This window comes from Trichoderma gamsii, assembly GCF_001481775.2.
Source record: "Trichoderma gamsii strain T6085 chromosome Unknown Scaffold_58.2, whole genome shotgun sequence".
In the NCBI taxonomy this organism is placed as follows: domain Eukaryota; kingdom Fungi; phylum Ascomycota; class Sordariomycetes; order Hypocreales; family Hypocreaceae; genus Trichoderma; species Trichoderma gamsii.
In genome coordinates this window covers 1-24,093 of record NW_020171395.1, presented here as the reverse complement: position 1 = coordinate 24,093, position 24,093 = coordinate 1, and the positions used below count along the sequence as shown (strand labels likewise).

The 24,093-nt window shown below is 50.9% G+C and overlaps 6 protein-coding genes across 6 annotated transcripts; 3 read left to right on the top strand and 3 right to left on the bottom strand.

Moving 5' to 3' along the window:
• Positions 1–196: 196 nt before the first annotated feature.
• On the bottom strand, positions 197–3,490 carry TGAM01_v210188 (hypothetical protein; the record flags this gene model as incomplete). Its single annotated transcript, XM_018808099.1, has 4 exons — positions 197–361; positions 578–2,532; positions 2,600–2,934; positions 2,994–3,490. The coding sequence occupies 4 exons, from the start codon at positions 3,488–3,490 to the stop codon at positions 197–199; spliced, it is 2,952 nt and encodes a 983-aa protein (XP_018658634.1).
• Positions 3,491–4,334: 844 nt separating this feature from the next.
• Positions 4,335–5,495, top strand: TGAM01_v210187 (hypothetical protein; the record flags this gene model as incomplete). The annotated part of the gene is made up of 2 exons (XM_018808098.2): positions 4,335–4,604; positions 4,671–5,495. 2 exons carry the CDS (start codon positions 4,335–4,337, stop codon positions 5,493–5,495), a joined length of 1,095 nt encoding a protein of 364 aa, XP_018658633.2.
• A 252-nt stretch (positions 5,496–5,747) lies between these two features.
• On the bottom strand, positions 5,748–6,508 carry TGAM01_v210186 (hypothetical protein; the record flags this gene model as incomplete). Its single annotated transcript, XM_018808097.1, has 3 exons — positions 5,748–5,973; positions 6,048–6,175; positions 6,254–6,508. 3 exons carry the CDS (start codon positions 6,506–6,508, stop codon positions 5,748–5,750), a joined length of 609 nt encoding a protein of 202 aa, XP_018658632.1.
• Positions 6,509–15,310: 8,802 nt separating this feature from the next.
• TGAM01_v210185 (hypothetical protein) lies at positions 15,311–16,619 on the top strand (the record flags this gene model as incomplete). The annotated part of the gene is made up of 2 exons (XM_024550742.1): positions 15,311–15,324; positions 16,499–16,619. The coding sequence occupies 2 exons, from the start codon at positions 15,311–15,313 to the stop codon at positions 16,617–16,619; spliced, it is 135 nt and encodes a 44-aa protein (XP_024404506.1).
• A 3,204-nt stretch (positions 16,620–19,823) lies between these two features.
• On the bottom strand, positions 19,824–21,314 carry TGAM01_v210184 (hypothetical protein; the record flags this gene model as incomplete). Its single annotated transcript, XM_024550741.1, has 3 exons — positions 19,824–19,854; positions 19,926–20,689; positions 21,303–21,314. 3 exons carry the CDS (start codon positions 21,312–21,314, stop codon positions 19,824–19,826), a joined length of 807 nt encoding a protein of 268 aa, XP_024404505.1.
• An 815-nt stretch (positions 21,315–22,129) lies between these two features.
• Positions 22,130–23,506, top strand: TGAM01_v210183 (hypothetical protein; the record flags this gene model as incomplete). Its single annotated transcript, XM_018808095.1, has 1 exon — positions 22,130–23,506. One exon carries the CDS (start codon positions 22,130–22,132, stop codon positions 23,504–23,506), a length of 1,377 nt encoding a protein of 458 aa, XP_018658630.1.
• Between the last annotated feature and the right edge of the window lie 587 nt (positions 23,507–24,093).

Sequence of the window (24,093 nt, the reverse complement as noted above, 5' to 3'; positions counted from 1 at the left end):
CGTCCACGCACTTTTTGATATCTTTTCTTTCTCGTCCATCATGCTTTCTCTCTCCCAAGAACGCCCAATATGCTTCCATGCGTGTCAAGACATTTCCCAGTCAGTCATGTGGTTGTTAGTTGCCAAACATATTTCACTATTAAAAAGAAAATATGTCTAGTTCAAAAAAGGAGAATAGCAGCAGTAGTAATGGCAATTAGTTAACCATTACACTTCCAAAAGCATCCGAAATGTCTTGTCGTGTCGGGGCGTCGTGTCTCTCGGGCTGTGTTGACACTCCGACGCAAAGCCTTTCTTGCATGAGCTTGGTGAGGATCCGAGGGACTGATTCATCGGTAGCTCGGACCGTCAATCGGATCATCTTTAGTATCATCATGTTAGTAACGTATTCCTTCTCGCCAACCATTCAAAGTTCATAAACAGCAAGAAGAAAGAAATTCGATGATCAGGGCAAAGGTGAATAAAGTTTGTCTCATGACCCGAAGGTTCTGAAGTAGCAAATACTAATTTTTTGCAAAGCATCATATCGAAATGAAACACAACAAGGGAACGTAGAAAACATGTCAAAATAACTTACTTGTGTGGAGTAATTGGGCTCCAGGCGCATAAGACAGCCAAACTTGCCTCCCTCCGAGGTGTGAAGCACGCTGGCACCGACAACATTCTTGGGGTTGGGATCGACCATATCAAGGACACGCCATCTGAAGCCCTCGACCGTCGCCGCCACAAATCTCTCCGTCATCTCCCTGGCGCCGTTCCTGCTGCCAGAGAGGCCAAAGATTTCCTGCGCTTCTCGACCACCGCCACCGATTTGCTTCCAGCGCTTGAAGAAATCTTCGGCAGTAAGGTCTGCGGGGTCCATAAACTTGTGGATAGTAACCGGGAGCTTTAGCGTAAGTGCCTGCAACGCACCGGCCAGATAACTGACTCGAATGGTCGGGCTCTTTTCAAAGATTCTCTTTGCTTCAAACATGATGACCTGTTGAGTTTGGGACCCTTGACCAAGCGTGCTCTCGGGGAGGCCCTTCACGTCCCAGGAGAGATTGCTCTTTTCACTCTCGTCCAAATCCAGCGTCGTGGTGAAGGACGTGATAGTCCCCGGGTTCTTGTTTCTAAAGTACGCAATGAGGCAAGCCATCTGTCCGCGGTACTCTGACCGGACGCCAATCTGAACCTGGCCATCCTCGTACAAGACTCCCTCAGCCTTTAGCAAGAGCCTGTTGAAGCCCTTCTCCCACCCAGGAGAAAGATGAGCAGCGCTAGCCAGGTTTGGTGCTTTAAAAGGCTTTTGTTCGCCTGTTGGCGAGTTCATGTCCAGTCCGGCTAGGTCAGAGACGCCATTGGCATGGCTTCCGTTTACACCATTGGCCTTGTTCCCGTTGGGCGGGACAGCGGAACTAAACGTTCTCTTGAGACCACCAGGCTTGGCCATGTTGAGCTCCGCCTCGGTATTGGCAGACTTGCCGCCGACAACCCATGTCCTCCGGTCGCTGGTGTTGGCGTGCTTCTGATGCAGACGAGATAGCAATGCTGATTCTCTTTCGGGAAATGGGGGCATCTCGTCGCACAGTGTCCGAAGAAGGTCATCTGATGGCAGCGTGGCCAGCTTCAGATACTCACAAGCTCTCTGCTGCAACTCGGAATCCAGCGTATGGCTGTAGATTTCGAAAACGTGAACGAGCTGAGGCTTGATTTCAGGGAACAAGTTGACAAATTTGATGAAGCATGAAAGAATCATGGCGCGTGTGCTTGACGAACATGCCGACAGTTTCCTCTGCAAAGCTAGGAACTGCTCAATGGGACTGCATCGCTGTTGATCCGCAACAAGATGACCAAACTCTCCAAGAATGTACGCCCCAATCTTGACCAACGTCTCGTGGCAGTGGTCAGACCTGACATGTTGAAGCGCAGTCTGAGCAGCATACACCTGAAGCTCCTCGTTGTTGGTCACAATCTGGATAACTCGCTGCCACACTTCATCGCTGACGTGATCACCAGCCATGGCAATCAGTCGCAAGGATATATCGACATACCACTGGACGTCGGTGGCGTATTTTTCCGTAAGAATGGCAATCTTAAGTACCATCTCCTCACGGATGGCAAAGTCTGCGTTCTGAAGGAATTGCAGCAGCTCGCCTACCACAACCTGAGCATTTGTGGAGTCGCACATGCTGTAGAGAAGGTCGAGGCCCTTTCTGCGGACACTGATATCACGGTCCTTGAGCGAGCTCAGGATGATGTCCTGATGCTGCTTGATTGGTATGAGATTCTCAGATCTCGCGGCAAGGTGAGTCATGGCTTCGAGTCCCAGGTATCGAACATTGGTCTCTCTGCTCTGGATGAATCGTCCAAGACGAGAAGAAATCTGTTTCATCAGGTCCTGCTCAGTGTCCAAATGGATAATCAGGTTGATGGCCTCAAAGAGCACGGCGTTTTGGGCATTGTTCTGCTGCACGTTCTTGCTTGACTCGATGGCCAGGTTGAGAATCTTTTGCAGGGACTCTCGGATAAGCTCACGCACATGGGTGTCCTCTATACAGTCGTATGTTAGTCAACACGCATATCCACATCATTAAACCGGGAGACAAATCCAACATACCCGAAGGAGGAAAGTATTGCAGCAGCCGCAGAAGCTTGACCTGGAGCCAGGGGCAAGGGACTTTGTAATACAGATAGTCGGTGGTGTACTCTCCGTCAATGATGATACGCTTAAGCCTAGCGGCAGCCTTGGAATAGGCGCCCTTGTATTGTTCCAAGTCGTCTTGAGCCAGGGTCATGACGAGAGAAGTAATGGACAGCGCAACGCCCAGATCATCGTCGTCCATCAGGTGGATTAGTCGTTCGGCCCACTGGGGCTGCACAATGCCCGGGTGCTTTCGGTACAGTCGCAGTAGAGTCAGGGCGGCCTTTTTCTTGACAAACGATTTGGAAGTCCTGCATGGCATCGGTCAGCTTCCCATCTCACCATCGGTACAGCACACATCGGGACTTACGGAGAAATAAGCAATCGGTGCACCTCCCCGCTGAGTGCCTCTCCCATTTCGCGGCCTCCAACATTGGCGATGGCATGCAAAGCGAGACAGTTGAAGAGCTCGTTGTGGTCCAGAAGGTCCTTTCGAATGCTGTTGACCACGAGATGGAGCAGCTCGTGCTTCTCATGAAGGAACAGCGTCATGGCCAGATAGCCAATCTGCTTCTCCGAGTATTTATTCGCAGAGATCAGGTTCACGGCCTCGAGGTGCCCAAAGTCGACGTTCCAGCCCAGGATATAGATGTAAAGCAGCTTGCAGACGTATTTCTTCTTGTGGTAGCCGCTGAGGTTGCCATCCTTGAACTTTTGTCGGATGTTGGCTAGCTCCTTGTTGATTCGCTTCTCCTCCAACTCGCGGGCACGAGCGTTTCGCAAATCGGCAATGAATTGCACCAGGCCTCGCATATTAGCATTGCTGCTGCTGGAGCGGCCAATCCAGCCGGACGCAGATGACGACATGTTGGCGGTTTGATTCCTCGAGTCTCTCTAACTAAAGCTGGGCGCGCGCTCCCCCCTTTTTTGCCGGATTTTTCGTATTGTATTTCAACTTCCTCCGTTGATAAAATTGCGAAGCAGTTGTCGCGAGACTTGAATATTTGCAGCAAGTGATGCCGGACACCAATCGCCTATCGGGGGGATCGCATAGTCAGGCGGATTCAGGTCGTCGGGTTGGCTTTATGCGGCGAGCATCGACGGCGTCGCGAGGCTTCGGCGGGATATGGATGTGTAATCGCCCACTGCGACTGGCTCTCTAGCTGGCAGAAATGCTGGCGGCTGCTACGGTACAGCTCAAGGGCCACTGAAAAAACAGGCCGGCAGCGAGGTTGATGAGGGCGCAGCGGATTGTCGAGCGGCGGTGCCAAAAGGAACGGCGGATTGTCCAGACCAGTGTTGGCCACGATTTGTGAGATGCAAGGCACTGGGTGTCGCGTCTCACGGGCGGCTCGGGAGAAAGGTCGAAGGCCTTGATAGAGGGCCATTTGGTTCGCGTGGAGCAGCGCCTGATTAGGAGAGGGCCCCAGGAGCTCCCGTAGCGGGTGATGGCCACTATAAACGCCGATAGCTTGCAGCGGTTTGCGCTGTCGAGGACCCTGTGGTCGCGTGGCCCGTGCGCCTGCAACTCTTCAAAAAAAAAAAAACCACAGCTGGGTGCACTGCTGCTAAATTGGGTACATGCAGCAACATTGTTAGTACGTCACTGCTAGCTTCTTCTTCTTCCAAAAGCTCAACTCCGTCTTCTTGATAGTTGCATGCACATAATCTATTCCGCCCGCTCTGGTTTTAAGCGGCGGATGAGCATGTCATGTCCACGTGTGTGCGCCCGTCCGCATTCATGAGCTGGGGAAGAAGCAGCCTTACGAGGCTGGCCCCGCGCAGCAGCAACCAACTCGTTGCTGAAGCTGCCGCCCCTCGTCGCTTTTATGCAGTCGCCTCCGGAGCAACTCGATTCCAAGTCTTCAATCGACGGGCAAAATGGCTTCAGAAAGAGCGCGCAGCTTCTAATACCGAAGAAAGCCGGATAGCGGACTATCTGAAGGATGAGGCGGCTATCCGGCTGACAGAGCGACTTCTTGTAAGTTGAAAAGGCCCGTTATTTCGCCCTGGAAAAAAAGCTTTGTACTGATAAAACTTTCTCTAGGATATAAGGCGACACTTCCCCCGAGCTCTCGACCTCGGCGCCAATTCATGCAATGTTGCAAAAGCCCTCGTGCGCGAGAACCCCGATCCTGATCCCGACGTCACCGAGTCACCACCTCTCTCGACCCGCATTGGCGAGCTCATTGCGACTGATTCTTCCGAGGCCAGGCTCTACAGAGATGCCGACCATGAGTTCAACAACAAAATCTCCTTGACTCGCCAAGTAGTTGACGATGAAGAAACAATCCCCTTTGAGCCCGAGTCCTTTGACCTCGTACTAAGCTCTTTAAGTTTGCACTGGATCAACGACCTCCCCGGCGTACTATCTCAGATCAACAACATCCTCAAGCCAGACTGCCCTTTCATTGGCGCAATGCTTGGAGGCGATACGCTGTACGAACTACGGACATCCCTCCAGCTGGCAGAGCAGGAACGAAGAGGCGGCATGTCTCCGCACGTCTCGCCGCTGGCTGACGTGCGAGACGTAGGTGGCCTGCTTCAGAAAGCAGGCTTCAAGATGCTGACGGTGGACGTTGACGATATCATTGTCGATTACCCCGATACGTTTGCCCTGATGCAGGACCTCCAGGCAATGGGCGAGAGCAACGCCATCCTGAACCGCGAGATGGGGCCCATCCAGAGAGACGTTCTGCTTGCCAACGATGCCATCTACCGGTCCTTGCACGGCAATCCAGACGGATCTATTCCAGCGACTTTTAGAATTATATACATGATTGGCTGGCGTGAGGGAGAGAACCAGCCGCAGCCTCTGGCTAGAGGAAGTGGCCAGACGAATCTAAAGGATATTCTGGAAAAGAAGGAGTAGTAAAACGGGTACATATATTACCACATGAATGAATAAATAATGGATTTTTATAAATATATATATCTCAACCAGTCATCGAATGACCATTGTGCCATGAAATCTTCATATCCGTTTGCTCCCATTTGTAAAGTAAATAAAAGCCAAACACCTTGGGCTCCCTCCATACCACTTCTATACACTCAAAATTTTGCAATAATAAATCTCCCCCTCCCCCCCTTTCTCAACATTTCTCCCAGAAGTCGCAATTCTTCTTTATACTCTTCGCCAATCGGTCATCGTCCGGCCAATGCATCCCAGCCCAGCAACCTCCACCAACTTCTCATGCCAGCTCAACAAGACACTCATGGCCGCCGACGCGGACTCGTTGGCAACGCCGGGGCGCGAGCCGACCTGGCTGAAGCCGGTGGATTGAGGGGTCATCTTCGCGGGGGACTTGAGGCCGGCGGTTGCGGGAGCGCCGACGGCCATGCCCTTGTAGCTGGAAAGGTAATGCTGTCAGCTTCCTTTTTTCTGGATTCATCGTCGTTGTATACGCGTTCGATCAAGCCTTACATGTACTTCATGAGCACGTCGAGCAGCTCGCTTCCGCCGGGGGCCGCATAGATGCCCTTGAGCAGCGGCGTCATGTCGCTCGCCTTGATGGACTGCAGCACCTCGATGAGGGTCTGCAAATGCGCCTCCTACCACAATCCTTGCCCATCAGCATACACACACAAACACAGAGAGATACATGTATATCATCAAAGAAAAGGCCGTACCTTTGCTGCGTCCACCCCGTTATAGACCGGCGTCTCCAGGCATCCCCTCAGCGCACCCTCCGCATCGCCCCCCCGCAGCAGCTGCCGCACCTGCGTCGACAGGTTGCGCACGTCGGCCTCGCTGATCTCGGGCTGCGGCGGGTGCAGCGTCGTCGTGTCAAAGTTGACGCTCGAGTCCTCGTTGAGGATGTCGATGTTGACGGTGCGCCAGGCGTCGCCGAGCGTGGCGGCGGTGTGTTGCTGGATGATTGACATGGCTAGCGGGGGATGAAAGTTCTATATGTGTGTGTCCGAGAGAAAAGGATTCGAGGTTTGGGTAGCTTCGATTGGACTACAAAGGTGGCGGGAGAAAAGGAGGGCGTTCGAGGTATCGTGGGGAGGTCGGATTGGAGGCTGGAGCTCTGGAGGCGTATGTGGAAGCTCGGGCGCTGGTTGGTGATGATGCTGCGTCACGGGTGGAGGGGCTGTGGGGGAGATGCCTGTTAGCGGGGTACTGCTAGTTCTCAGTGAGAGTAAGCTTGATAAAAGTACTCGGCTAACTGATACCTGACAATGCGATGACTGCAATGATGTGGAATTGTTCATCAATGGTAGTAGTTTATAAAATTCCTGAATACGGGTGACGTAGAGTCATCTTCGATACGGGAATTTGTTTCAGAACATGGTGGCTGCTCTTCAACTTGTTCTAGAGCACAGCCGTCTCATTCACGACTCAGTGGGAATAGGAGAAGAATAGGTACTGCCTATAAGAGCTGCAGAGACAAGACTTCATATGCTTATAGTCTCTTCAAACCCATTGAGAGTCTATTCATCTCCTGGACTTTCTCGGCTATCCTAATCTACTGAGAAGTGACTAAGAAAGATAGGGAAAGTACTTCATTTCACGATAATCCAGCAGTGTACACTGGATGAGTAAGCCGAGTCGGCGTGCTAGAGTATTCAACCTAACTACAGACTGTCTTATCGAAAGCTACGACGCTGGTAGTTGGCCTCCTCAAATAGCATTCCGTTATTCAATTTCAATCATCCAATGCCAAATCGATATAACCGAGCATTCATAGCTCATCAACTAACATCTCTGGATTCCTCTCCGTCGGCCTCATCCGTACAAAGCTACCCTGTAGCGTCCTCAACTCCTACAGTTTGCGTATAAAGGCGTATCCGTATCCGCATCCTCAAACAGTCGACTCGTTGCTTACAAAATACAATATTACGTAGCACTCACTGCTGACTTGCCTTGTAATACTACTAACTTTTCATGCCAGTCGTGGTCCAACTGCAATATTCTCTCTCACACCCATGGCATCTGATTGAACCGCATCAACGGCGCCGAGGCACTCCCAACATCAGGAGACAGCTCTTTTCCTTTAGCATAAAGTCTCGCCCAAGGTCTATCGCTTAAGAGTAATATCGAACCACGTTGATATTTCCCGATAGCCGCACAAAGACTCCTACCGATGAATAGTACATGCCTCACCGTTGGCGACACCTCTGCTCAACCTCGGCGTCAGTCCCGAAGTCGCACGACAGATGACATGAGATTCCATGTGAGGTGGCGTGTTAAAAATCCTGTGGCTTTTCTCTTCTCACAGGTCGACCTTGCATATGCGAATCTGCTTCGCAAGCTCTCTGTCGAGTGGTCTGCTTACTATGCAAAGCCCGAAGGAGTTGGAGGGTGCCGAATGCGGTATGCAAGGTCCAAAGCACTTTTGTCTGCTGTAAATTAGAATCAGTCCTACCCATCCCGTCCTTTGGCGTTCCATCAATTTAAAATTCGCTTTGCCCAGGCCTTCCCAGGAAGCGTGGGCAGGTACCGAGATTGAATCCGGACACTCGGGATACAGGTCTCAGCACCTGACCGTGGAAAGATTATAGCATCTACGGAGTAACGCTACTAGCAGCAATATGCCGCCGATATAGATCGTGACAGGTGATCAAAGGGGCTTCTAGAAGGTAACGATTGATTCGTTCCATTCTGTAACATTCCACATTAATAATGCCTAGCCCATCTAAGCGAGTCGGCCTTCATTCACCCCCCTTGTCTGCATGGGGCTGTTATGGCCGACGGCTGCCAGCCAGCGAGCTCAGCCGCGCGCCGGGTGGCCTCCGACCAAAGTCCAGATCCGTTGGCTTGTAAAGGGCCGCCCTCTCTCGTTTCTGATTTCCCTTCTAGCTGATTGAACCAACGCTAAACAATCGTTGCTCGGGACGAATTTCCAGCGGAAGTGCTCCCCGGCGCCATCACCATCCACCGTGATGGGCGGGGTGGATCCATTCTCCAGGCAAACGTGGTCGTGGGACTTGCCTGACCTGCCATGTGTTGTGGATTCAATAAGAGATATTGCTCGTCTGTCAGGACGATTTCCACATGGCGTCTTGAGTTGTGCAAGTTGCACACGAGCGTGAAGGAGCCTGCGCCCCGGTAGAGCTGCGTCACCTCTGGCCAACAGCGCCCTGTACGCCTATTGAGCAAAAACGGTGGCTCATTAATCACCTCCATTCTTTGAAGAAACACTCATGACAGGGGTCTCGACAAAGCCGTGGTGTGGCTCACTCGGCGCCGTTTGAGAAGTACCGTTGTAGCTGCCCTGCCAACGGCCACACTCCGAAACATCCATACTCATACATCGTTGGACCCCTTGACCAAAATTGTCCAGCAAGCAGGAGGCATAAACGTTGCCAGGACATGCATGAAATACAGCCCAAAGAAGATGCGGATGAAGAAAAGAGAGCAAGGTACAATCCAAGGCAAAGCCTGGCATTTTCTGCGGCTCCATCTATCAGCTCCAAGATGCGGCGAGGCGAACGCGGCGATACCGCTCGGCATGTACCAGGCGCATTGCCGTGCTCCGCAATACCGCTCCGTGCTCTACAGCGAACAGGCCGATGCTGGCTCTCATGATCCTGACTCGTCGTCGTGCAGCAGTGAAGATGAATTGGGTTAAGAAAACGCCATCATGAGGCCGTGACCTTGCTCGTTCAACAAGAGTGCGTGTTTTGCGCTGTCCTAGTACGACTCGGTGAAATTGCCTGTAAATTTGCTCCAACCCGCTAGCAAGCCGCAGATGCTACTGATGACTTCCGGGTTGTTTCATTTGATGACAGCTGGGCTATTTCCGCTATTCCCAAAAGTTGGTAACCAACCACAGGACCTTGCTTTGTTTTTTTTCTTTCCTCATCTCATCAGCCAGCGGAAAGGCATCCGGGACAGGGATCTGCTCCTAAGCTATACCAGTACTAGAGACGACGCTACCATCTAGTAGCAGAATTAGGATATTACTACTGTAGCAGTACTAACGCTACCCGTATTGCTGTAATTCATAGGTTGGTACCTAGCCATCAGGCGGGTGCTGATCGCAGGCTGACAATAGAGCTACTCGGAGCTGTCAGTATCGCCTTACAAGTATTGCCGTGAACAAGGGTTCTGCCAAAGTGGGACAGGGTGCAACAGCCTTCCGCTCAAGATTCTGCCAGGCGTAGGTATTTCCAAATCCACATGACCGATCACAAGCGGCGGGGGCGTGCAAGGGTAGGTATTCAGCATGAATATGTACCTGCTTTCATGTACCTGTGCGTTGGCACGAACATGGTACGTGAGTAAACGTGCGTCTGAGCTATGGAAGGTTGTTGGAAGGTTGAAGACTCAGTTGCATGTAGTGTGTTTCTTCGGACTGCTGGTACTCCAAACCATCCAATAGGCGAAATGATGGTTGATTGCTGATAATTAGCATTTCTTTGTACAAGTTCGGCCAACACACGTAAAGCTGTGGATGCAAAGTCCAGGCCATAGTATCCCGTCAGGGTTTCCCATGCCTCAACCGTAACACTCTGCATTCTGTATTCTGTGCTGCGAACTCCATTTCAAACGGCGATACAGAGTAGCGCCTCCGTATACGCGAATCTACCTTTATTCTGGAGCATGTAGCACCAGCACATGCGAGCGCCGCGGTTGCGGTCCGGCATGGAGCCGAGATAATGGCATATGATCGGTACTGCTCGGGCGACCGTACCGATGCGCCACTATGCCGGCCGGTCAAGGGGATGAAATGCTCGGTCTCCTTCGAACTCATACTGCTGCCTTGTCATTGCTGCTTTTGACTCTCAGATTGCCCCTCCGCCGCGAGACTAACGCCGCTGGCAATAACGGATGCGTTTCCGGCCTGCGAAGTGTGCTCCGCTGCGTGTCAAGAGTAGAGCCGTGCCGGGGCCCCTTCTGTGCTCCTGCGGACGGGCAGCGAGGCGACAGTTGGCCGAAGTTTGAGTGGAACGGACCGATCGGCGATGTACTTTGAACAACATGCCTCCCTGGCAAGCCTGGTTTGTTGAAGAAGACAGCTAGTCAGGCACCCTTGTGCTTCACCAAGAGCCTCACGGAAAAGACGGGTCAAGTGAAATCCGCACTGTCAAAACGGTCCCGTCTCCTTTGTTTCGAGAATGAGTGGAGACTGTGGGGAAGTGCCAATTTTAGACAAGCGCATTCTAGAAAGCTTCGACGGAATGCCACCGCACCGCATAAACATCAGGGGGGAAGAGGTCCAAGCGTTTCGTTGCAGAAGTATTGCCGAGCTCAATCTTGGCTGTTTCGTTTTTTGCACGGTGCCTGGAATCTGGTCTTCACACTCCATACTTGGTCGTACAATAGGATAGCCTTGTCAGAAACAAATCTGGCCAGCCCAGCCCTTGGTGCTTCAGACACGTTGCATCTGATATGGATTCTCGACAAGTATGGAGCAGAGCTATGCTCGCTTCTCTCCGAAGGCAACGGTAGTTTTTGGCATGCTGGGCTTTGTGTAACAACGGAGCTGCAGCTGCAAGGTGCGTATCCGCAAGCCGTCGCATAGGTTGGGATTCGCAAACTACTCGTCTGGCAAACGCGGATATCAGAGGAGGGAAGCCTCCCTGTAATTGTCAGTCTGCAGAGTAGGTATCTCGCCTCCTTCGGGAGCATGATAGATTGCGATGTCTGTGCGGATAGTCCAGATTAGCCCATCACCATCCTTTCACAAGGCATCATTAGAAGCGGCTCATGATATTGATACCAAGCCTATACTTGGTGCTACTACTCCACCCCATTCATCCTTTCGTGTCGCTGTAGTATCGACTGTTGCTGAGCAGATTGACGACCACGTTTCGATTTCGTTACATTAGCTAGTAATATCCAGATCTTTGGGACGGTTGATTATGGGAGCGGGCCGAGTAGAATCTCCGAGGCTGCCACCTCTTAGCAGATAGGCGATTGACGGCCATATCCGCCCTAATGCAGCACAGCATGGAGTCGTAAATGGTAGGTCTGGGTTAAAGGGCAAACAAGTTGCTGCGGCATGTGCAACTCACATATGCGCATTGCCATGCCGTGAAAGCGCAATACTGTGCTCCCCCCTTCCAGGCTGCCCGCCATGCTGGTTGACAGTATAATGTCGTGGCTAGGGGCAACACAAGCCCCCTGCACACGAGGCTTGGATTGCCTGGTCTTGGACATGATGACGCCACGTCAAACCATGGTTTGCATCTGTAGCAGAGGCATTCAGTGCTACCCAATTGGCATATGCTTAAGAAATCCCCTGAAATGGTACTCCTTTGACGTGGCATACTATCTCATCTCCATAAATATTAATGTAGAAAATCGGAGAAGGCCGACCGGGTATGGGGTTGGGAAGCGGTTGTGGTGATGGCTGCATATCCCTTTATTGCTGCAAAAGGGGTTTTCGGAAAGAGCTTGGTTTGCTTCAAAGACTACTACAGCAGTAAAGAGTCAGCTACCCTGAAGACGGCTTGCGGCCAAGTCCGTATATGTCACGAGGCTGTGGGTTATTCGTTTATTTCCAGGCTGTTGGCAGTGAGGTGCAAGGTTCCAGGATCAAGGACAGCACGCTGCATTAATGCCCGAGGTTGTGCCTGAGGATTCATGGAAGGCTGAGAATACTTGGTGCAGGTACTGATTGATGTGGAAGTCGGTGTACCGTACGCAATTGGAAGGAATGAGCGTGGCACGAGGCACCGCCATCCACGACCCTTCTACGAGATCTAGATCAACCACATGCCTAGAAATAGCAGCGTGAACACAGAATGGGTACATGTAGATAATCAGCAGCTGTCGGTTGCACAGAAATTCGCTAATTGACGTTTCTACGGATGGCTAAGAAAGTGCACGAAGATAATACACTTGGAGTATTGGCATCATCAGCTCATACAGCTGGAAAATAGACAGCCATTAGACGCTGGGCTACGTTTGTTGGGAGACGCGCATGGGCAAAATGTCACGTTTACGAACGTACATGTACGTCAGTGTAAGCCTTAGCCCCATATAAGCTGTGGGTAGCAGTACGTGCCGCTCCAGCAGCAGAAGAGATATGATGAGGGCGTGTGTGTAGACGATAGAGCATGCTGTAGTGGTCTACGTAACTTGATCGAATTGAATTCGAGCTATTTCAGGAACCATCAGCCAGTAGTAGCAACTGGAACAAGAGCACCAAGCTTCTTCATGCTTTGAACTGTGCCTTGCTCAGTTGCGGCTTGAACGTGGCGCTCAAGTTTTCATGGCATAGACGTGGCTGCCACAAACAAAAAGGACCCAGGGGCGTGTAAGACGGCGCTACCAGCCCGAGCTATGCGAAACTAGCAGCAATTGGCTTTTCTTTTTACTCGTATGGTTTAATAATACTTCGGTCGTTTTGTTTTTAATTACACGCAATATACTTATTTATTCTCTTCTTCTTTTTTCTGCTGTAATTTGGCTGTAGCATTACTGGCACTAACATGGACCAGGCCTGGTTAGAGCACTTCAGCTGCTACCGTTTTGTCTTCTCCCTTCTCGCCTCCCGTTTTGTGCATGCAAGCGAGAAACATGCATGTTAGGAAGTTGGCCCGGAACCGCTCCCGCGGGACACGGATGGAGTCATGGCGGCAATGTAAGAAAATGAAAAAGAGGAAGAAAAAGCAAAGACCACGTTGAAAACTTGATTTCAATGACTCGGGATCGGCGGGAGAGACGGGAGCACAGCAAGCAGGCAATATTGCTAATAACAGCAATAATAGCTGCAGTGCTTAGGTGTATAAGCGGATGATGACGGCGGTCCCTTGCGTTGTAACTTGCCACTCCCGTCCATCTACTATTCTAAGATGTTTGATGATGGATTGCCCTTGCTGGGCGTGGCGTAGGCATGTGTGGCCGAGTACGCGAGTTTACTTTAGGCAATCAATCAACCTTCCCGCAGCTGCAGGCTTACATGTGCTGTAAGAAGAAGAAAAAAGAAAAGAAAAGAAAAGAAAATACACGGAGAAAAAAAGTAACTCCGGATGCTATGCCGAAGCCGACTACGCGGCACTCCCTCAATGCAAGGGCAGCGCTGTTTCGCAACGGGATAATAGACCTGGACCTTGCTAAGAATAAGAGCCAAACGGAGAAAACACACCGTGGCACGTTGACCGACCGACCGACCGACCGAATATGGCGTTGATCGTTTGATCCCCTTTTTTTTTCTCCTACGGCCTCGCCTGTTTGCATTGGCAACGCAGCAAAAAAAAAAATCCAGATGGGGAGATGATGCTCGGCTCCCGGCCCATGCCCGGCCCAGGTCGCTGCCTTGTGTGACCTCACCTGGCATCTCCTTCTAGAAGAATTCCGGGCAGGAAAGAAAACATGGAAAAAAGAACCTAGAAACGAAGCTACCGTTTCGGGTAGATGCTGGTGCAAAGCCGGTACCACTGCCTAATATGCGATACGGAGCCATCCAGGTCATATTTGAGTGGGCAGCAATATCAATCTAGGCCCGCAAGAGGACTAGCAAGATTGTAGCATGCAATGACGGGAAAAGAAGGGAATCCAAAGTAGCGGCTGGGCCTTTTCAACTGGGCACGATACGAGGCTCGTACTCGCACACCCGCTCATCAAATCCTGTATACAAGCTGCTACCACTCCGTATGGGATATTCCGCATTCCACTGTGCAATATATCATCGTGCCGCCTCCCCGGGACCTAAAAAAAGTCTCCTTTGAACGCTGGAGCTGAAAGAATCCTCGTCGCCCACCCTGCCACTGGGAGCAACAGAAGACAAGAGTCAAGGGAGTCAAGAGTCATGGAAGAGCAGCACCAGTATCCATTCTCCTAAGCTCCCCGGGGCTATCAGACCAGCCAACTCGGCCTAGCAGCAGCAGCAGCAGAGCTCCCGGGGAGCTGATCCCGGCACGACGGAAGGGCTCTGGAACAAACCAAACCTTGCAGGACCCTGCATATATGTTTGTTCCATAAGGTAGGCACTGTAAGGTACGGAGCATGTCGCTCTGGCAATGTCCATCAATTACTGTCTGCAGCACAGTACAGACAGGGGGAGGCAGGCTCTTTTGATGTAGTGCCAGTGCGGACTTGGCTCCACCGATGAGGCTCCCAGCACGGCGAAAACCGCAGCCCAGGCCGGGCGGGCACGCAACCAGGTACGCGGTGCCAGAAAAGCACGCCGTCAGAGCTTGGCCCGGGCCTGGCGTTATTTGCGGGTGGCGATGGATTGGACTGGATTCGGGATCTACTAGACTACAGGTAGCAGGCAGTAGTTTGGATCAATAGCATACATGTACAGTATGTGGCAGTACATACATGCATGCCGTCTCCATTAGAGTCCAAAAGGTGCCTGAGCACATGCACGCATATGCATGGAGAGCACGTGTCTTTGACGGCCACAAAGCTACTGCTAGCAGAGTTCCAGTATTGCATGTGGCATCACTGTCGACGAATGGCCGTTCCCAGGCTCATCTCCATCGGCATTAAGGTTCAAGCCCGGCGACAGCCTCCCTCAGGAACCTGCGACAAGACAAGCTCTTTTCGCTGCCCGGCAAAAGGTACTAGCAAGTAATGCGCCACCAGCCCAGCGTTTTGGGTCTGGCCGTCGCCGCGACCAGGCTCCAGCGCTCGCTACAGCACGTCCAATGCCGACTACATGCCCTGTAGTGCCCTAAAACACGACCCCCCGGAGCTTGTTCCCTTGCTGGCTCCACCCGCCGCACCGCCAACATGGATTTGCCAGGATCATCCCAGGCTCCACTTGTTCCAGGAACGAGACAACCATGGATGGGCTATTGTATCTTTTTCTTCTCTCTCTTTTCGTGCTACCCAGAAAAAGGAACGCTCTAGAGGCAAAAGAAAGATACTACACTCCCCCCCCCTTCTGACAGCTGCTGCCGCGGATAGGTACGTACCGCCAGTACCACCCCAGCCCAATCCACGGACGGGACCCTCCCTCCTTTTTTTTTTGTTCCCCTTCCAGCTGTTGTTTTTTTTGTTCCCCGGATTGAATTGACGTCTTTGCTGGCAGTCATATGGCGAGTTAGGGTACTTTGGCTCTGATGTCTGGTGTCTGGTGTCTGGTGTCTGGTTCCCCTGCTGCGTGTTGTTTCCCTTTCGTTCAAGCAAAGTGTTTGCATCTGAATGTAAAGAAAAGTACTACAGTAATGAAGAGCTCAATACAAAAAGCTGCTGCTTTCTCCCTCGCCTGACTGGCTTTTCCCCATGCTCTTCACTCACTCACGCCTCTGCCTTGACCACTCCTCGCTCTCTGCATTACAACTGCTCTCTGTCTCTCTCTCTGCAAAGATCAATCTCAGTTTCATCTCGTTACCAGCAAACTCAACTGCCCTTCCCCCAGTCCATCTCGTCTCGCTCATTACAGCCCCACACAACAACATCAACAAAAAAAAAAGAGGAGCCCTGCAGCGCGGCTCACCTTTGCATCGACCGAATACGGCACACACCCCAAGGATATCCAATATCCACACCAGTGTCAGGTACCCGTGTATTAGCGGCGTATCCGATTTCCTGCTAGGACACGACTCTTACACATACTTTTGGGCGGTTCCCGTTTAATTACGAGCTGCCCGTTCGTTCAAGGGCCCCTATTCCCACGCCTATTTGCAAGAAGCTTTTAATTCCTCTCGATTCCCGCTTCGGTTTCTTCTTTTTTTTTCGATCAGAACCATCATCCATCCTTTCCATCCTTTTGCCTTGAAGTTCCACTCATTACTGCGCCGGCGTTCCCAAAACAACAAAACCAGTCCACTCCTTTGGCTCTTATAACGACCTACCTACTACCAACCTGCCTTAATCTAATAGCCCTTTGGCAATCTTGACGCTCTCTTCACGCCCATCTACACCAGCACTTGACGTTTTCCCCAGTCTTTAACTTACCCTTTAATGTAAGTCTTCATCCACTCGTGGCTTTGGCTATTCACCCTCCATACTAATGCACTGCTGCTTAGATCTCCAACTTCACCAACATTCACAATGTCTGCCGAGTCCTGCTCCAAGCCCTCCAACTTCGGCCGTGGCGCCTATGACACCACTGGCCTCCCCAAGCCTCCTCCTCCTCAGCCTCAGTAAATGGCTGTCTGCCAGCACCGAGTGCGACCTGATCGGATCTTTCACAAAACTGGTTTTCGGATAACACGCTGTTTACGCCTCCACCCACACTCTCTTACTCTTCGACCACGAGGCTCTGTCGCAAGCGATGACAGCCTCCCATAATACTTTGATACTACTCTTAATTCGCACACTGTGGACTTGCAATACGGAAATTTATTTCAGACAACATTCGCCGTCGACAACGAAAGAACGCTTCGCACGATTTGACTCTTGGATCATTTGGTGTGATCTAGGACTTGCTTTTTACTTCCATGGGATTTTCACCAAAAAATTGGCGTTCTACATAGACGGACTTTTTGCTTGCGGGGATTCACTTCCCCATTTTCTCTCCTTTTCTTTTTCTTGCCCCCAGCGCACCCTTGGCAAGGGCGACAACAAACATACTGGAATGAACTTTCGATAAACTTTTCTGATGTCTTGAATCTCGATCTCGCATCTCCACTTCATTCCGGGAACCCCTTTGCTCACCATCCGAAATCTGGCTACGTCGATTTTTACATAATCAGCACCAAGGGATACCATACACACACACCATGCTGGCATCTGAAAGGGGAAAAAAGCAAAAAGAAGGATGGAAAATATTTTGGCTTCAAAATGGGAAATTTGGGTATTGATTTTTTTGTTGCATATAGACTTTTTGGGGACCCTACAGCCCAGGCTGTTTTTTCTTTTTTTTTTTTTGGGAAGATTTTCTTTTTCGTTTTCGGTTTACGATTCCCTTCGCAGGGAAACATCGTTTACCATCGCAAAGCACAAGCGGGGGAAAGATTGGGCATCACGACCAACAGGATACTATCTTGTTGGTTCCTGAATGCTGCTGCCTTTTGCTTTTTTTCCTTTTAATTTTTCATTGTACAATGAATCTCGGGGGTGGCAAAAGAAAAGAAACAAGTCTTTGGGCCGTGTTGGCAAATTTTACATGGTCTGAGCTGAAAGATGGCTTACGGAGGATACCCCCTTACTTGACAACTCTAGATAGATATATTATAGAATAGACTTTGCTACACAGCAATATTTACTGCTTTTACTTTTATAATTGCCTCTCGTTTGCGTATAATTTTGATTGGATTTGCCTTTTGCATTGCATTTAAAGTGCCTTGCTACGTTTATTTTCAGTAGAGTTAATCAACTTTTTCTTTTTGCTTTACTTTTTTGTGCTCGTCATATATCATTTTTTTTTGAATCGTCTCCCTACTTTTCAATTAAACTGCGTCATACAGACGGGATGACTTCAAGACGCGAGATTCACTACGGCAAGGGAAAAGGCTACAGGCGAGAGGCAGCCCACCTCAGATTGGGCGGCTAATAGCTGCTTGCTACACGCAATATGTGATGCGCCACCGAGACCGCGCGGCTGGGGAGGGTTTCTTTTTTATTTTCGATAGAACATTTTCAAGGGAGAAAGGTGTCACTGTAGGGATGAAGAGGAAGAGGAAAAAGGGCTTTAGTTGGTTGGACCCGGTCGGAGCTACTGTTTGGTTGGTGATTGATGGCTTCCCGCTCTCCTTTTTTGAAACCCGGGCAGCTCAGCTGATGTTAGTTGGGCGCTACCACTAAATCAATGTCCAGTTATTATTTTTTGTTTGCTTCTTCTTCCAAGAATCTTGTTAGATTTTGATTATTAGAAAAAAAAATAAAAATAAATGGGAAGCTTGCTTCCGAGATCCGGGGAAGTATGGCCTGCAGCAGGTCCAGCAACCACTTAAGCATCAGTGGCAAAGCTGAATGGGGGAGCTATTGGCTAGTTCCAGGATGCAACTGCACGATGGGCGATTTCTGATGCAAGATAGATTGGGGTGTGTGTGATTGTGTGGGGCGCATTTTGCTGGTGAATAAGGGAAAAGAAACGAGATGCAATGCAACGCATTGCAAAATTGCATCTACGCAAGATGTTGCCGTTTTTGTCTCGGGACGTCTCGATGTTGTAAGTGTACCTAGATTGAATCCTGCATGCATGTATGAGACTGTATCGGCTATCGACTGTAAATGCACGATGACACACAATAATTACAAGTATACTCTTTTTATGGATATGCACCATGTATTAGAAAGGCATGAAACATGCAACCATCTATTATGCTCTCTGCGCTGTGTGCTTATTAACAATGGAAACAAAGGTGGCTGGAAGCGAGCAATGCAGCTGTTTTGAGAAAGTTTTGGATTTTGCCGATGCCTACACAAGTACCACTGCAGGCGCTGAACGTTCAAGGTTCAGTTCAGTTCACATGGAGTCCTACAAGTACGTATCGCAATGCTGCATAATTCACCGTTGAGCGCAGAACTCAGGCCGAGAATGCGGTTCAACTAGAAATGTAATATCCATTTATAATGTAAACGAAATAACACAGAGAAAGGAAGGAAAAAGAAAAAGTCAATAATTTAGTGCTTTTGCAAGGCCGCTTTGAGTTTGCCTCCAATTCACCGAGGGCAGGGAAGCGGTTAACAAGGAACACACCAGAGACATGACAGCTCAGATTTTCATTTTGGTCAAAACGCCTCTCTTCCTTTTACCCATATTTTTGTTACTGTTTTGTATGTCTCCATCCACCCCAACAAGTTTCGGTTTCACATTTGCGTAGACGGGACTCGGGAGTCGACTCGCTGCGTAGCCGCTGTTTTTTCTTTTTTTTCTTTTTTTAACATGTCACTTGGTCCCCAGCGATTGTCGCACATTTGGGGAGAGGCTCCAGATCGGACGTATCAGATCCCCTCGCTTGTGCGCCGGCTGCAAAGTTCACCAACGGCTTCTGATTCCCTTTCCGTTTAACGAGCTGCTATTATAGTGTTACTTGTTGCTACGGCTAGTACTCATGTTAGGCGCAGCGGCTCCAGTGCCTGCAGCACTAGCATCGGCGTCAACAGCATCTCGTGTAGGCACATGTAGTGTGTCTGGTGCTGTTGGCTACTTACACGCCCCTGGCTGAGCCTCTTTCTGCCTGTATGTACGAGCAACATCTTGTCGGTATTACTCCGTACATCAGGCCGAGATGCTGTGACTCAGGATCCCGCCGTGTGCCGCGTCGCACAGACGATGGATCATCATCTCACTTACTGCTTGCGCTTCGACAACGTTGCCAAGGCCAACTACAACCTCGTCCTGGAATAGCTAGCCTGCGGGATTCGCTGATGCCTTGCCTCCATGATCCATCCAACAGCTCGTTGTTAGACGACGGTAAGCTCGGGATAAACATCGCTAACACGCACTGGTTGTCAGCCCAACTGGACTGCTGTAAGTATGCACTTCGGTAAGGGGAGCCGACTCACGTTCGTCGCTGCAGCGGCATCTCCCTGCGCACTCTCTCTAGCTCGTCCAGGTCAATGTCCACGAAGCCAACCTCCTCCACGGCCCCGTCTGCCGCGTTGCCTTCCGCATCCGCCACGCCCTTGAGGCAGAGCAGCACTTTGCCCCATGGGTCAACAACCATGCTGCGGCCGTAGCTGGCTCGCTTCTCGTTGTGGCGGCCGACCTGGGCTGCTGCGACCACGTAGCTCTGCGTCTCGATGGCGCGAGCCCGGAGTAGCGTCTCCCAGTGAGCTTCTCCCGTACGCAGCGTAAACGCACTGGGATACGTGATGATTTGCGCCGGACGGGCCGCCCAGGGACTGCTGCGACCGGGCTGGGCGAGGGCGAGGGCTGTTTCGGGGAAACGCAAGTCAAAGCAGATTAGGCTGCCTATCCTGCCGACGGGAGAGTCAACCGGAGCAGTGAACTTTGTGCCTGGCTGGACGGTGGCGCTCTCCCGGAGGGCCCCATAGTCGAATACGTGCAGCTTGTCGTACGTAGCCGAGTGCTGTATCATGCCGTCCGAGTTGATATACAACGCCCGGTTCAGGATCTTGCGCGTTGGCTGGTCGGCCTCCTGACCCAACACGGTGTCGTGAATGCCGACATGGACGGCAATGGAGTGGGCCTTTGCAGCGGCTCGGAGGCCTTGGACAAACGGAGACGACGCTTGCGGGACGGCTAGATCTAGTGAAGCCTGAGCATTGGCAGCGATGTAGTCTGATGCTTCTGGGAGAAAGAGAACCTGAACGGCATTTGATCGTCAGCTTGGCCCAGGCCAAATAGAGGCGAATCGTAGACATCAGCTTGGTTATCTGAAGATGATGAGCTAGTAATTGGAGGGAATGGAGATGACGCAGAGCAGGATGAGGCCAGCGGCAATCTCTCCGGAGCTCTCTTGTCTCAGTCATGAGCACAACATTCCTCACCCCCCAGAGACATGCTTGGTACACACTGGGCAAGGTGAGACTACCAAACAATATCCCCCTTGCAGAGTATCTCGCGATCGGAGACAGTCTCACTAGAGTCTCAGCATCTAAGACGAGATTGTTGCCAGCAAAGGGATGTCTGTAGTAGGAGTACTAGTAGTAGTATCATTTTGTAGGAGTGGTGTTGCGGAGACAGGAGTAAATACGGGGTATGTATGAGAGAGTTTCTGAGGAGAGGGAGAGAGCCATACTTGAGCTCCGCCAAGAGCCGCCTTGGCAACCAATCTCACACACTGGTTCAGATTTGCGGTGATTGACCCGGTGGAGCAAATCTGGCCGACAGCCTGAATGAAAGCCGTGGGTAAGTTAAAACTGGCTCTTTTTACTGTCTCTGCTGTAAGAGAAAGATGCAGAGTGATCAAGACGTACTGCGATAGCCATCGCTTGTGGTGCGTATAGCTGGTGAACTGACACGGCTGGTTTGGTTGATGGATGAAGATTATGGATATGAAATTGCAAATAGATGATTGGTCTTATGATTGGTCTTATTTGTTGATTGACTGAATATGCGAGTAGTTGTAGTAGTATCTGCTGAATAAGAGTTCATAGAGACGAATTGAAGCTATAAGTTGATATTCTTAATTGGCGCAATGTCGCCATGTCATTGCATAATCGAGGCACATGTGTAGCGTGCAAGTAGGTCTATCGTGCATGTGTGTGCTTTGGTAATGCTTTAGAGGCATCTGAGCACGTGAGATACTTTAGACTTGATACGTCCACCGGCTTCAATTTATCAATCAGTGCAAATTAAACAATAAAGAGCAGTTTATCAAATTCAGGTCCTCAATTGATCGCTCTATTGTTACACTGTTATCTTGCATAATGGGGCAGCACTCAGCTTACGACACGACAGGATACGATACCCCGAATCCATAGCCCCTCATTTGCAGCGGAAAAATAAGCCACAGGTCGTATCCGAGCAATGAGGCAGGTAGATGGCAAAAAACCTTAGTCCAAGCCTCATCTTTATTCATCCTCCGCATTCATCAGCTTTTCTTTTCGCATGACCCAGTTGCGGAGAAACATCCATCGGACGGTGATTCTTCCATCATGATGGAGCTGTGAGGATTGCATTTACATTCAGTTGTTTGCCATTGTTTATTACAATTACTTGTAGCTGTTTCTTATAGGCGATATTGCGCTCTACTCTCATCAAGCGACCTGCTCAGGCCAGATTCAATCGTTGCTCGTTTATTATGTTTTCACTACTACTTCATCGCATCCTCCTCCTCTTAACCATCGTCTCAGCCACGCCCTCGCAGTACTGCCTCTTCGGCCTCCCCCGCAATGAAGTCGACTTCTGCATGGCCGTCTCGCTCTACCACAACCACTCGACGGAGGCTCACGATGTCCACCTCTCATTTGCCATGCGGCGATCTCCTTCCAACGGCTCCTACGCACTAGGATGGACCGCCATTGGCGCAGGCTCCCAAATGGCCGGATCCCTCATGTTTGTGCTCTACGGCGATCCCGCATCGTCCGACGGTCCTGTCAAGCCAACGCTCAGCGTGCGGACCGTCAACAAGGGCCACGCACTGCCGCAGCTCATCGCCCAGGACGGAGCCGCCAAGGACCTGGACGTGCGCATCTCCGAGACGAAATGGTCCATGGCCTATTCAGATGAAGACAGGCCGATATACGTGGGTTCGGCGTCTGTCGTCTGCTACGCCTGCTCCAAGTGGCCGGGCACGGAAATCAATCCCGAGACGGCCTCGCAGCCGTGGATCTGGGCGTGGAACAAGCAGCAGCGCATGAGGGGCTTTTCGACGGACCAGCAGCTGGAGATGCACACGCTCATTGACGGCTACGGCCACTTCTACGTCGACATGGAGGCGGCGACTTCGCACAGGGCCACCGGCCCTCCGGCCTTTGTCACCGGCAACAACTCCAACATTGGCACGTCTGACCGACCCATGGAAGAGACCAAGACGGGCCTATGGCAGAAGCTCATGTCGCGGCCTCTCGCCCATCTCCACGGCTTCTTCATGATGGCTGCCTTCTTGGTCTTGTTCCCCGCCGGTGCCGTGGCCATCCGCTCCGGATCGGACAAGTCGTTCCGCTTCCACTGGGTCATCCAAGTCGCCGGCCTCGTCTCAGCCTTTAGCGGCGCAGTCCTCGCCATCATCATGAGCGACAGAGTCTTCGGCTCGCCTCACCAAATCGCCGGCGTGGTCATCTTCTCGCTGCTCTTCGTCCAAGCCCTTCTCGGCTGGCGGCACCACATGGACTTTATACGCATCTTCCGCCGCACGTGGATCTCCTACATGCACGTCTATCTCGGCTTTGTGATTCTCCTGGCTGGTTGGGCAAACGTAATAAGCGGCCTCGTGCTGTACGGCTTTAGCAAAGTCGGCACCGTCATGATTGGAGTCTTGATTCTGCTTGAGCTGCTGGGCGTGGGCGGATGGTCATTTCTGGCGAGACGGCGCTCTCAGGCTAGAGATTCGGGCCACAAGGAGACACCAGAATCTTCGGCGGCGTACTTTGCTTTGGATGATATCCCGGAGAGTGACGAAGAGGATGATGTGCCGGAAGACAGGGGGCTTATGCACAAGGGAGATGGACGAAATTGACCCGGTTACATGCTTTTGGGAGTTTTGATGATATAGCATGTGTTTTACGCAAGACTTTGTATTTTGCTTCCCCTTTAGCACTGAATGAGGAAGAACTTGGATAATGAGATGCCATGACATTCAACTAACCTAGTGTAATGAGACAGACGAATGATTCTCTATTGGCAAAATAAGACCAAAGCAGCGATCCATTCTACAAGTTGATGAAAAAGGGCCAGGTTTTATGGCCCAACACATTCCACTGAACTTGTCAACTGCTAGTTGACTTCCCTTTGGAATTAGACACAATTCATCTTCACAACTCATCAACGTTTCAAAGTCAAAGCTCGTCTATTCGGAAGCACTCTTGTCATACTTCACTATATATCTCATCGACTCTGCTTCCTGTCCCAGTCCAAAAATAACCTGCGAGCTTTCATACCGCGTCCCGAAACCATAAATCATAATCACATGCCTATAAATCAGGGGGCACATTTCATTCCATCCTATTAGCCCATCCATTCATTCAGATGATATGTACGTTAAAAAGATGGAGAAAAAAAAAGGAAGAAGAAAAAGAGAAGACGCATTTCTCCCGCCAAACCCCC